General features: G+C 47.4%; 1 protein-coding gene across 5 annotated transcripts in view; it reads left to right on the forward strand.

Annotated features, from left to right (window-relative positions):
* MAP2K4 (mitogen-activated protein kinase kinase 4) overlaps positions 1–12,323 on the forward strand; it is a 160,220-nt gene that overhangs the window by 120,111 nt on the left and 27,786 nt on the right. For all 5 annotated transcript variants that reach the window (XM_075014398.1, XM_075014400.1, XM_075014399.1 and 2 more), the window contains 2 exons: positions 671–790; positions 10,288–10,339. In XM_075014398.1, coding sequence (XP_074870499.1) covers positions 671–790; positions 10,288–10,339 — 172 coding nt within the window. The remainder of the gene's footprint in view (positions 1–670; positions 791–10,287; positions 10,340–12,323) is intronic.

Consider the following 12,323-nt stretch of genomic DNA (forward strand, 5'->3'; position numbering starts at 1 on the left):
AGATAGCCAAGTTAGTCTGTATCTTCACAAAACAAAAAAGCAGTCAAGTAGCACTTTAAAGACTAACAAAATAATTTATTAGGTGATGTGCTTTCATGGGGTAGACCCACTTCTTCAGATCTGGAAATTTCCATGACTACTTTTTTGTTTTACCTTAAAAGATTCCCATCTCTCTGTACTCATGTAACTGCGCCTGGGCATGAGTACTGTTTGCAAGTCAGGGATATTAATATTTCTTGGAGGATTGCTTCAGTTCTGGGGTTGAATATTTTATCTGGTGTCCTGTGTGGTATGTAATTTGTTTTTTAGCCATTCTGTCTTTTAAATAAAATGGTGTAAATCATGGAAAGTGGCTCATGTAGCCAAATCCTTTTCAGTGGCTTGGGACCTTAACACACAGGAGGGAATGAATTGCCTCTCCTGTCTGTGGTCGTCTTTTTTTCTGGTAGACCAAGGTTGTCATAAACTGAAAGGGAACGTCTCTGTTTTCACTGTACACCATAGAAGGTGTATCCAAGACTTCAACATGGTGTTAGGCCTCTCATGGGCCAGACTGTTGGAGAATAATAAATGTTGCCTGTTCATGAACCTGATCAAATTCACAAAGTCTTTGCATTCTGTTGATTCTTATGTATTGTTTTACCATGATATATGTTTGTTCTTTTATTAGGGTGACTGTTGGATCTGTATGGAGCTCATGTCTACCTCGTTTGATAAGTTTTACAAATATGTATATAGTGTATTAGATGACGTTATTCCAGAAGAAATCTTAGGCAAAATCACTTTAGCTGTAAGTATTTAGACTTTTTTGCTCCCTTTCTTCATATTTTTAAAGATCTTTTAAAAAGTTTGTACTTTTTTAGACCTGTTCCCTCTGGTTTATTTGTATTCTGTAGAATCTTTGTTCTTCTACGAGTGTCCCCGTAGGTGCTCCACAATAGGTGTCGGGCTCGCCCCAGCGCCGCAGATCGGAAACTTTCCAGCAGTTTCTCCCGGACCGCGCATGCGCTGGCGCGCGCCGCTCCCTTGCGCATCCCCGCCCACGTGCGCGATCCAGTCACCGCCAGTTCCTTCTCAGCCGCCATCGGCTGCAGACGGAATCCGCTCAGGCTACGGCCAGAGTCAGCTTAGTTAGAGTTTTTTTAGTGTAAACTGTTGGGTTTTTTCCTGCAAAAAAAAAAAAAAAAGGGAGAAAAAGAAGAAAGGACAAATATATATATATATATATATATATAAAGATTTAGTAAAGAGAGAGAGGAGCGGAGAAGACGCGGGGACGTGAAGGCCAGTAGGCCTCCGGCCGCTGCGGGCTGCGGGCTGCGAAAGGGGAACAGGCACAAATCTACTGCTAAGTACCCTATTAACAACTCAAAGACTCACCGCGATGTCCTCTTCAGGATTCAAAAAGTGTGAGTCCTGCCGCGAAGCTATGCCAGCCTCCGATGGCCATAGTCAATGCATTAGGTGCCTGGGGGAATCACACGTCACCCAGAAGTGTTCCCATTGTGCAAAGCTCACAGCCAGGGCCAGAAAAGACAGAGAAATGCGGCTGAAAATGCTGTCGTTTGATAAGGCCCTCCAGCCCGACGTGCCGGAGAGGCCTCAATTGGAGGGACCCCCTGGGCTCCATAAAAGGAAGGCTGCTTCCCTCACTCCCTCGGTGCAGAAACGGAGGAAGCTCTCTCCAGCCCAATCCCTGTCGGTGGTCACAGCAAGCGAGACGGGCATGGCACGCAGCCCCCAGCCGCAGATCCAAACAAGCAGCAGCGCACGTGGCAGAGGCTGAGCCTCAGATTACTAAACAGCCGGCACGTGCAGCTCCCAGAGCGGCGGCCAGGCAAGCGCCGGAACCGGCGGCACCGACCCCCGTGGCACCAGCGGTGCAGGGCCAACAGGCACGCAGCCTGCAGGCACCGGAGGGCGTTATCCGTGCGGCACCGCAGCTGAGTGTGCTGAGCGCGGCGCCAAGATCCCCGGCAGGAGAGGGGTAAGGCAAGAGCAAAAACCCGGCACCGCAGCCCTTCTCCGGACAGGGCTGCAATGCTACTCTCAACAAGCCCTCCCCTTATGCTGCGCACGCCACCCAGAAGACATGGGTCTCCTCCAGCCTACCCAGAGCCTCCTTCTCCGTTCCTCCAACCAGCATCACCATGGCTTGGGCCACCTTCGCCTTTTCTGGGATTGGATCCCTTGGACTACTATCACAAACCAGTTTCACCACTGTCTGAATCATCTCAGAGATCTTGCTCTCCCAGACACCGGGGGTACGTACCCCGAGAGTGGTCCAGGTCTCCATCCCAGGAACCGTGCCCGTGCTGCCATGGTCGCTCTCACCATGCTGGGCACAGACACCCCAGGCATACACCTAGGGGCAGGTCCCCCCTGACCGTCCAATACCCCCGCGGACACTCTTGGACGGGGACGGAAACGCAGCTGTCTCAAGGGGAGTTGATTTTGGAACCCTGAGACTTTCCTTCACAAGCTTCTAGCGAGCGGGTGTACCATCGACCGCAAGACCCTGAGAGTTCGAGGGAGGCTTAACCTAGTGGTTCCTCCTTGTCCTCCCCCGACGAGGCTACGGCCCCCGGGGATGTTGCTCCACTGGACGACCTCAAACAGTTTCATGAGTTGTTTAAAAGGGTGGCTTTCACGCAAGGCATCCAAACAGCAGAGGTACAGGAGAAGCATCACAAACCCCTCAAAAATCTGAGACCCCTGGCTTCATCCAAAATCGCTATCCCGCTCGACGAAGCCATCATGGAGTCAGCCACCACCATATGGCAGACCCCGGCTTCCGCTCCACCTACAAACAAGAGAGCGGATAAGAAATACTTTGTCCCGGCGAAGGGCATGGAGTTCCTTTTTAGTCATCCACAACCAAATTCATTGGTGGTAGAATCGTCTCAGCAGAGATCAAAGACTTCCCAGTACAAAGCGGGGGGTATGGACAGAGATGCCAAGAAGCTAGAGCTGTTTGGCAGAAAGGTATACTCCTCCTCCACCCTGCTGTTGAGAGTGGCAAATTATGCAGCACATCTAGCGAACCATAATTTCGACAATTACTCCAGGCTTCCTTCTCTCATGGATTCGCTTCCGGAAGATAAGAAGCCGGTGCTGAAGGCGATTGTGCAAGAGGGCTATGCAGCTTCGAGGACAGGAGTCCAGATCGCCCTGGACGTGGCAGACACGGCAGCACGCTCAACGGCTACAGCAGTGGTCATGTGCAGGGAATCCTGGCTTCAGACATTGGGTATCGCGAGGGATCTGCAGGCAAAGATTGTTGATCTCCCCTTTGACATGCAGAAGTTGTTTGCAGATTCAACCGATTTGGTCCTTCACTCCAGTAAGGACTCAAGAGCTACACTCAGAACCCTGGGTATTTATACCCCTCCATACAGGAAGAAAAAGTATTACCCTCAGCAAAGACGATACCCGTACCAACCACAGCGTGCTCAGTACCAACGGGGCTACGACCAAGGGTGACATCAACAGCAGCAACAATATAGAACTCCTAGGCGACGTTTCCAACAAAGCCGTGCATCCTCAGGGCAGGTCCAAAGGCAAAAAGTTTGACGGGCAGGTCTAGGGCTGCACTATCACTACCATCGCGCAATGCCATCCCCAGCTAATGTTCCATCATCGCCTCCGACCGTTCCAACCCCAATGGCAAAAGATCACCACAGACAAATGGGTACTGGAGATCATAGCCATGGGTTACGTGATCCCCTTCCAGTCGCTTCCACCGCCGAAACCTCCCCCCAGGCCCCACCTCAGGGATGCTTCCCACGAGGCGAGACTCAAACAGGAGGTGGACCACCTTATGTTCATAGGGGCGGTGGAAAGAGTGCCGGAGCGATTCCAAGGGAAAGGTTTTTATTCACGATACTTCCTTACAGAGAAGAAAACAGGAGGCTGGAGGCCCATCTTAGATCTTTGGGGCCTCAGCCGGTACTTGCGCAAACAGCGTTTTCGGATGATCACAGTCGCCTCTGTACTCACGGCACTGGACGATGGAGATTGGTTTGCAGCCCTCGACTTACAAGATGCGTATTTTCATATAACGATCAACCCGGCACACAGACGCTTTCTCCGTTTTATGGTCGGCAAGGAGCATTTCCAATACAAGGTTCTTCCGTTCGGCCTCTCCTCGGCCCCCAGAGTCTTTACCAAAACCCTGGCAGAGGTGTCAGCCTACCTGCACAGACAAGGGGTATTTATATTCCCATATCTGGACGACTGCCTACTGAAAGGGGCCTCGAAGGCAGAGGTACTACTCATGATACGCGTAACAGCAGACACGTTTTCTTCGCTGGGCCTGGTCATCAACCTCGCGAAGTCCAAGACCGACCCCACACAAGACATAGAGTTCATAGGGGCACGTATAAACTCTATTACAGCAAGGGTCTATCTACCTGACGCCCGCTTTCGTGCCATCAGTTCGCTGGTGCAAGTCATTACGTACAGCCCCACGGTGCCGGTCTTAACGTGCTTGCAGCTGCTAGGCCACATGGCAGCGGCAACGTTTGTGGTGCAGAACGCCAGATTGCATATGCGCAGCCTGCAACATTGGCTGGCGAGCGTCTACAAGCCGGCATCCCACACTGTCCGCAGGGGGGTGTCGCCCACGACAGAGGTGCGCAGATCCCTGCAGTGGTGGGTAAACCCCAAGAACATGCTGACAGGGGTACCCTTTCACCAACCACAAATCTCTATTTTTCTTACTACAGACGCTTCCCACGTAGGATGGGGAGCTCACATCGGCGACAAAGTGACTCAAGGACTATGGTCCCCTACGGAACAGTCACTGTACATAAATATACTGGAGCTCAGAGCAGTGTTCAACACCTGCAAACACTTTCGAGACCACATACAAGGCAAAGTAGTCAGGATCAATACAGACAATACCTCCACCATGTTTTATATAAATCGACAAGGAGGAGCTCGATCCCGTGCCCTATGTGCGGAAGCAGTCCAGCTGTGGAACTGGTGCATCGCCAACAATATAACGTTGAAAGCCTCGTATTTGCTGGGCGCTCACGTGAAAGCAGACCAGCTGAGCAGGCGCTTTGCACTCACGCACGAATGGCAGATCCGTTCCGATCTGCTACGACCGATCTTTCATACATGGGGGTTTCCTCAGATCGATCTGTTTGCCACTCAGCACAACAAGAAGTGCCCCCAGTACTGCTCCAGGGCAGGATTGGGGTGGGGGTCCCTGGGGGACGCATTCGCGATTTCATGGAAGGGCCCCTACTTTACGCGTTTCCCCCCACAGTGCTCATCCACAAGGTCTTGCAGAAAGCCAGAAGAGAGAGAGCCTGCATGATTCTAGTAGTCCCAACGTGGGATCGACAGCAATGGTTCCCCTTGCTTCTGTGCATGTCGGACCGCCCACCGCTCCCCCTTCCGGTGGCGCCGGACCTACTCACGCAGGCCCAGGGGTCCATAGTGCACCCACACCCTCAAGGTCTGCACCTACAAGCATGGCTAATCCATGGCTCAGCTCCCTAGAGAGCACATGTACGGAGGGAATACAGCAAGTCGTGGAGAATAGCCGAAGGACCTCCACCAGGAAGACCTACAAGCAGAAATGGACTCGATTCACTGCATGGTGTTCTGCCAAGCAGTTAGCTCCCCTTGATGTTCCTATACCTGTAATATTAGAATACTTACTGGACCTCAAGAAGGGCGGGCTTTTCCTATCCTCGCTAAAGGTCCACCTCGCCGCTATATCTGCTTTTCGGCATGAAGAGGAGGGGCCCACGGTATTTGCTCATCCTATTGTTACCAGGTTCCTGAAGGGGCTGGTAAACCTGTACCCCCCTCGGAAACCGCTTCCACCATTGTGGAACTTGGACCTGGTGCTCAGCGCGCTAACGGGCCCACCTTTTGAACCCTTAGCCACAGTTCCCCTACATCTCCTTATGATAAAAACAACCTTCCTTCTTGCAATCACGTCAGCTCGCAGGGTGAGCGAGCTCGCAGCAGTTATGGCAATGCCGCCCTGCACAGTATTCTCAAAGGAGGCGGTAACCTTACGGCTGCACCCGGCCTTTGTTCCAAAAGTTTCTTCAGAGTTCCACCTTAACGAACCTATAGTTTTACCCGAAGCCTCACAGCTCCAGCAAGCAGGCACGCCTACATCTCCTGGACGTGAGGAGGGTGTTGGCCTTCTACGTAGACAGAACTAAGTCCTTCTGGAAAACGGACAGACTTCTAGTCTCTCTCGCTCCCAAGTCAAAAGGAGAGGGTCTCTCTTCACAGAGAATGTTGAAGCACATTGTGTCCTGTATAAAAATGTGCTACGAAATTCGAAAGACTCCTTTGCTGGCCCCGCCTAGGGCTCACTCCACCAGGGCAGTGGTGGCGTCAACAGCCTTTTTCAAGGGCATCGCGTTAAAAGACATCTGTAGAGCGGCGACCTGGTCATCCTATGACACCTTTGCCAAGCATTATGCTCTGCACCGGGTATTCGAAGAGGATACCCGTCTGTCGACAGCAGTCCTTTCAAGGGCAAGCTGCACATAAACTGATTACCCACCTCCTTACTTGGGTTACTGCTGAGTAGTCACCTATTGTGGAGCACCCACGGGGACGCTCGTAGAAGAAAGAGAAGTTACTCACCGTAGTAACGATGGTTCTTCGAGATGTGTCCCCGTGGGTGCTCCACCACCTGCCCATCCTCCCCGCTTCGGATCTCTGTTTAGTGTTTTTCAGGAGCATCCGAGGCAGTTGGTCAAGGAACTGGCGGGGACCGGATCGCGCACGTGGCCAGGGATGCGCAAGGGAACGGCGCGCGCCGGCGCATGCGTGGTCCAGGAGAAACTTCTGGAAAGTTTCTGATCTGCGGCGCCGGGGCGATCCCAACACCTATTGTGGAGCACCCACAGGGACACATCTCGAAGAACCATCATTACTACGGTGAGTAACTTTTCTCTTCAGGTTTTACCATTGTTTTATTGTTATGTTCACCCTTTATTGATTGGACAAATTTCAGTCAGCGGTCCTGAGAGGACAGGCTTCACTGAAAAAAATGCCCCAAATATTTAGTCTAAAATTCAAACTGAATCTGAAGGCCCTTTTTGTGCTGGTTCATTGACAGTACAGTAATGCTCACTCTGGATTGTCATGTTAGCAGATGACACTAGCCTAGGCTAGTTCAGTGTTCAGCAGGAGGCTCCTGTTCTAGGCAGAGCCAATGGAGACCTGAACTCTTCTAGTTTGTCCTCTTTTCATGCTGCTCCCAAGTTTTTCAGTGCATCTTGAATTCATGAAAATGGTAATTTGGCTGAAAAATCGCAAAAAAGCAAGTTTTTGAAGTGAAAATATTTTTGTGGCAGTGATCATATTTTACCTGCTGAGTTTCATTAAAAAAAAGAATAGTAAGATGGATTTTGAATCCTCAGTGAAATACAAAATATCAAAATTTCGGCCATTTTGTGTTTTCTTCTGATTGTTTCTTCCACCTATACTGGCCACTCAGGTAAACGAGAGTTACGCACTTGATTACATTCTCCATTGCATTAAACTTGTGAGTGAAAAGGGAAGTCCAGTCCAGGACAGAGTAGAAGTGATGGGGTGTGTGCATGTATTGGAATGGGCACCTGGTATCCAGTTCACAGGGTTTTCTCTCTTTTGCTATTGTTACTGCAAATTCTCAAAAATAAGTCGAGCTTTTGGAGCTGTGTTTGGCACCTGTGTATTTAAGGCACATGAGCTTAGGATCCTTGTCTCCAGAGCCATGCTGTCAGTACAGGGCCAGTGGGACTTGTTTGTAGCTTTGGGAGGGATGGCAAAAACTGCATGGGCAACAGAGACTGCATTTCACCTAATGCAATGGCGTGAGGACAATTTCTCCTTCGTACCCTAGCAATGATTAACTTGGTGTAGAGAACTATTAGTACCCATTGCTTGATTTGTGGGCACAGTGGGAGGCATGCTGGCTGCATGGAAGAGCTGGCATCTTCTGAATCTTTCCCCGTGTTCCAAGAGCACTGAGGCATCATTTGAATGGAATCAGGAGGTCAGTGAACCTCAGCCAGTTACACGACTGGCTTCTTCAACAGCCTTCCACAGTAGCAGCATAGGACAGTGACACAAGCAAAAACAGCTCTCCCCAGCTCCTGCCCCCACCATGCACACCCAGGTGCTGGCCTTGCAGAACAGTTGGACAGTAACAGAAGGAGAACCCTGTGTATATGTGTCATTTTGTTAGGGCCTTGGATGCTGCTCAATAAGAACCAGGGGTAACAGGAGCTGTATGCATAAAATATCACAGTTATTAGCATCTACCATGCCATCTATAAACATGGTCTGTGGATCCCCACAGATTTGCAGGGCTTTACTGACCTTCCTTTTGCAAATGTTGGAAGAATATTTCACTAGCCACGCTGAGAGAAGTAGCTTGATAGTCAGGTAGTTAACATGACCATATGATCCACATTAATCAAAAGTGTTACCTTGTGTATCTGTGAGAGAAGGGGATTGGGTGGGGAAAAATAGTAAAATCATAGTGACATTAGTAGCTCCAGAGGTTTATAAGTGCTAGTCTACCGCTAGTGCCAAAGTACACTGTTTTCAGAGGTTGACTGAATTGCAGCCTGCTGCTGCAGTGGATCTAGCACTTCACCCTCTCGCATTTAAAATGAGCCCCCAGTTCTGAGTGTGCATAGTTTTTCCTCCAGCCAGTTTTCAAACTTCGGTCCCCAAAGTTAAGCCTGTAATTCTGTACAGTAGGGTCTCAGCATTCCCAAACCTAAGGTTCACAAAGTCAATTATTCGCAAGCAGCCATGAGCGGCTGCTTCCCCAGGGTTCCGGGGCATGGACGTTGCAGCCACTGGGTCCCTGGGCAGGAGTGCAGACAGCTGGTGCAGGCCTGAGGAGCTAAAGTTTGAAAACTGACCTAAAATGCCTCTCTGACTGTTCCTCTGTAGCAGGGAAGAGTGGTTCACACGAAATCCACCGCATCTCCTCTAGCCTAGAAGTACCAGAAAGCCTGAGGTACGGACAAAAGGAAGGTGTGTTCCTGGTTGTGCTTAGTATTGATTTGGTTTAGACTGGTTTTCTGTGGACACATTGAACTGCCCCCTAAACTCTTCTCCCTCACTAGCCCCACAGCCTTGAGAGGAAGATTTTTTACCAGTGAGCTGAGTGATGTGGAGTCCCCTCTCTGTGTGAGGTTGATGGAAGGGCATAGGGGGGACAGGTGGTCTAGAGCCTCATGTTAACTCTTAATTATATTGTCCTGCTTTCTCCTTGCACACTGCAGGCCCCCACCCCACACCCCTCACTAGCCTTTGCAAAGTACCACTTTCCCACTGTGTTACACAATCTTTTATAATAGCAGAGCAGGGAGAGGGGAGTGAATAGTAAAGACCTCCATCCTTAAACAGACCAGCTGGCAAAAGCTGTGTCTCTTGGGATGTGATGATTGCTTGTGGAAGATATGATTCTATGGTTTGTCTAAAGAATAGCTTCTGACTGACTCAGCCAAAAGACATGGCCTGTCCAAGGCAGATTGTCATGGAATTACTGGCTGACTGTTGGGCAGCTAACAGTGCAAGCTCTTTTCTTTTCACTCTGCCTCTTGGTCAGTGAGTATGGCTTTCTTCCTTTTGTGTTGTTTTAAATTTCTTTTGTTGTTCCTCTAAATTGATTTTCTGTGGAGTTTCTGTGTCAGGCTAAAAAGCTTTTACTTTTTTTGGCCATTCTGTAGCCTCTCCCTGTATTGTATTAAAACCTACCACACTTTATTTTCTCGAAATCTGTTACTAATATTTAATATCTTTATTTTAAATAGTTCTTTTTAGTATTTATTTTTAAACAAGCTAAAGACATAAAATTATTTTTTCTAATCATGCATGTTCTGTTTCCAATATTTTTGAAATAAAGGTGTTAAATGCATACAAATATGCAAAAAGGTCTGCTAACATACTTGCCTTAACACTTTATCCCTCTGTTTACTAAACTTTAATAGTTGTAAAAGCCTGTTTTTTCTTAAAATCTTAAAAATAGCTGTAAATGTGAAAAAGCACAGACAGACGCAGTCCTAATGCTCCCATGAAAAATTCAAAATGGCCCCTATTCGAAAAGTCTTTGTGTCCAAAAAGAAGATTTGAGAGTGATGTGGTCATGACAGGTATAGAGAGCTTTACATTGTTTCCTTTCAGACACTCATTGTCCTTTCCTATTGTTCTGGTTCGTGTTGCTCATATTGTTTAATGAGCACAGAAATCTGATTGCAGTAGCTTGTTTTTCATCCATAAAATCTGCCTCTTTTTTCCTAGACTGTGAAAGCACTAAACCACTTAAAAGAAAACTTGAAAATCATTCACAGAGGTAAGTTTGTAGGTTTTTTCTTCTGTAAAGATATGTTCAGTTGTTTCCTCTTAAGTACAATAAAAAGTTCTTCAAATGTCATGGTTGGTCCCTATTTACAGTAAAATTATAATTGTGCATAATTAACATTAGTTCTATAACTATATCAAATACTTAGCATTCATAATATTTTGTTTGGGATGGTTTCAGTCATTTTGCCTTTCGTTCTCCCTTAACATTTGAAGTATATAAATACACATAATGAGAACATACATCTGTACAGAGCACCTTTCATCTCAAAGGCACCATATTATCTACAAATTAAATTATACCAATCTTCTCAACTTGGCCTTTAAATTGCAACTGCAAAGTCATTTTGCTGCTTCCTTTTATATATGTGGATGCACATTTTTGGCTGTGCATTTTATACACAGTCTAGAAAACTGAGCCATATTCTGGACAACTCCAGTGAAACCACTGCTGAGGTAGAACAATGTTACTCTGTAATATGACTTCATACAAGTTCACCCCAGTTAATGGCAGGGTATGAAGATTGCTTTGTCCAGTTGAAAATGTAGACAGATTTTGAGAAGGCATTATGTTATTAACTAAGTTGAAGCATGGCCCAGACTCTGGAGGTAATAAGTGTTGTACAAAATGGTGGCTGTCTCCTGAGACTTTCTAAGCCAGTGCTCCTACAAACAGACCTATAAGTATGATCTGTATTCTTTGTTCCTAGATACACGATTGCTTGCTTGTGTGCATCTTGTGAAGCTGTCTATATCACTCTGTGTCCAATGACTATCATTATTTTCTGTTCTCCTGTCCTTTGCATCACCTACAGATTTAATCAGCCAGGATTTTGTATTTTCTTCTAGGATACTGATTAAAAAATATTAAATAGCCTATGGCCAAGAAACATTCTGTGTAGGACTCTGTTTGAAAAACCTCTTCGCTGATCATTCCCTATTTATGGTTACAGTTTGAATTTTAACAGTCTCCCTGTGTAATACATTTAATATGTGGTCTGTTAATTTTACATCTTTTTTTTTAAAAAAAACAAAACAAAATGTCTTGTGGTAATAAGTCAAACAGATTCCTGCAATTTGCATATGTTACCTCAGAGGAAAGGTGGAAGAGGTAATGTGTTTTATCACCACCACTTTCCGCTGGTGAAAGAGACAACCTTTCCAGCTTACACAGCCCACCTTCTCTCCCTAGCACCATGGGACCAATACTGTAAACAACACTGGAAGATGTATATTACATTGATATGTTACCTTTGTCAACCAAGCTTGTAGTATCATTAAGAAAAATCATTTATTTGAGAGGATCTGTTTTGCATGAACCTCTGTTGATTTGCCTTAATTATATAACCATCTGAATCTTTGTTAATTGAGCCATATTATCCACCTTGTTTTCTGGCTCAGGATTGATGCCAGGCTGACAAGCCTATCCTGTTACCCTCTTTTACGTTGGCACAGGATTAGCTTTCTTCCAATGTTCTGGAACTAACCCATTGTTCTAGCCTGTATCACTAAGGCTCAATAGGGGTGTCAACCTAGCTCCGAAGTTCTCAGCTTGTCTTCACCTTGGACACCTTAGCTAGCTGCAGTTCTTTGCCTTGACTTCAATCCCTGCACTCCTATGGAGTTGTGACAAGAAAGCATGAGTAGAGCTGGAGATGTGCTGGTGCTCTTCCTTTCGCTGTCCTTTCTGTTCCTGCCTGCCTGCTCTGTGCTTTGTGCCAGGGCAAGGACAAGGAGTCTAGAGTGTGAGCACTAAATGCCAATGGTCAGTTTAGCTGACTTCATCACCAAGGGTGCAGTATTGCAACAGCACAAGAGAAGAGGAACAGACCATCCCCTGACCACACTTTTCCTCATTTCCCTTGGGTCCTAGCACTTAGCTGAGAGCCCCAGCCTCCTGTCTTGGGATTCTCAGACATAGGTGTTGGGAGAAGAGGAACTGCAGCCTCAGGAGAGTTGGTCAGCGTGGAGGAGAT

The sequence above is a fragment of the Carettochelys insculpta genome, chromosome 20 (genome assembly GCF_033958435.1).
Source record: "Carettochelys insculpta isolate YL-2023 chromosome 20, ASM3395843v1, whole genome shotgun sequence".
Lineage (NCBI taxonomy): Eukaryota > Metazoa > Chordata > Testudines > Carettochelyidae > Carettochelys > Carettochelys insculpta.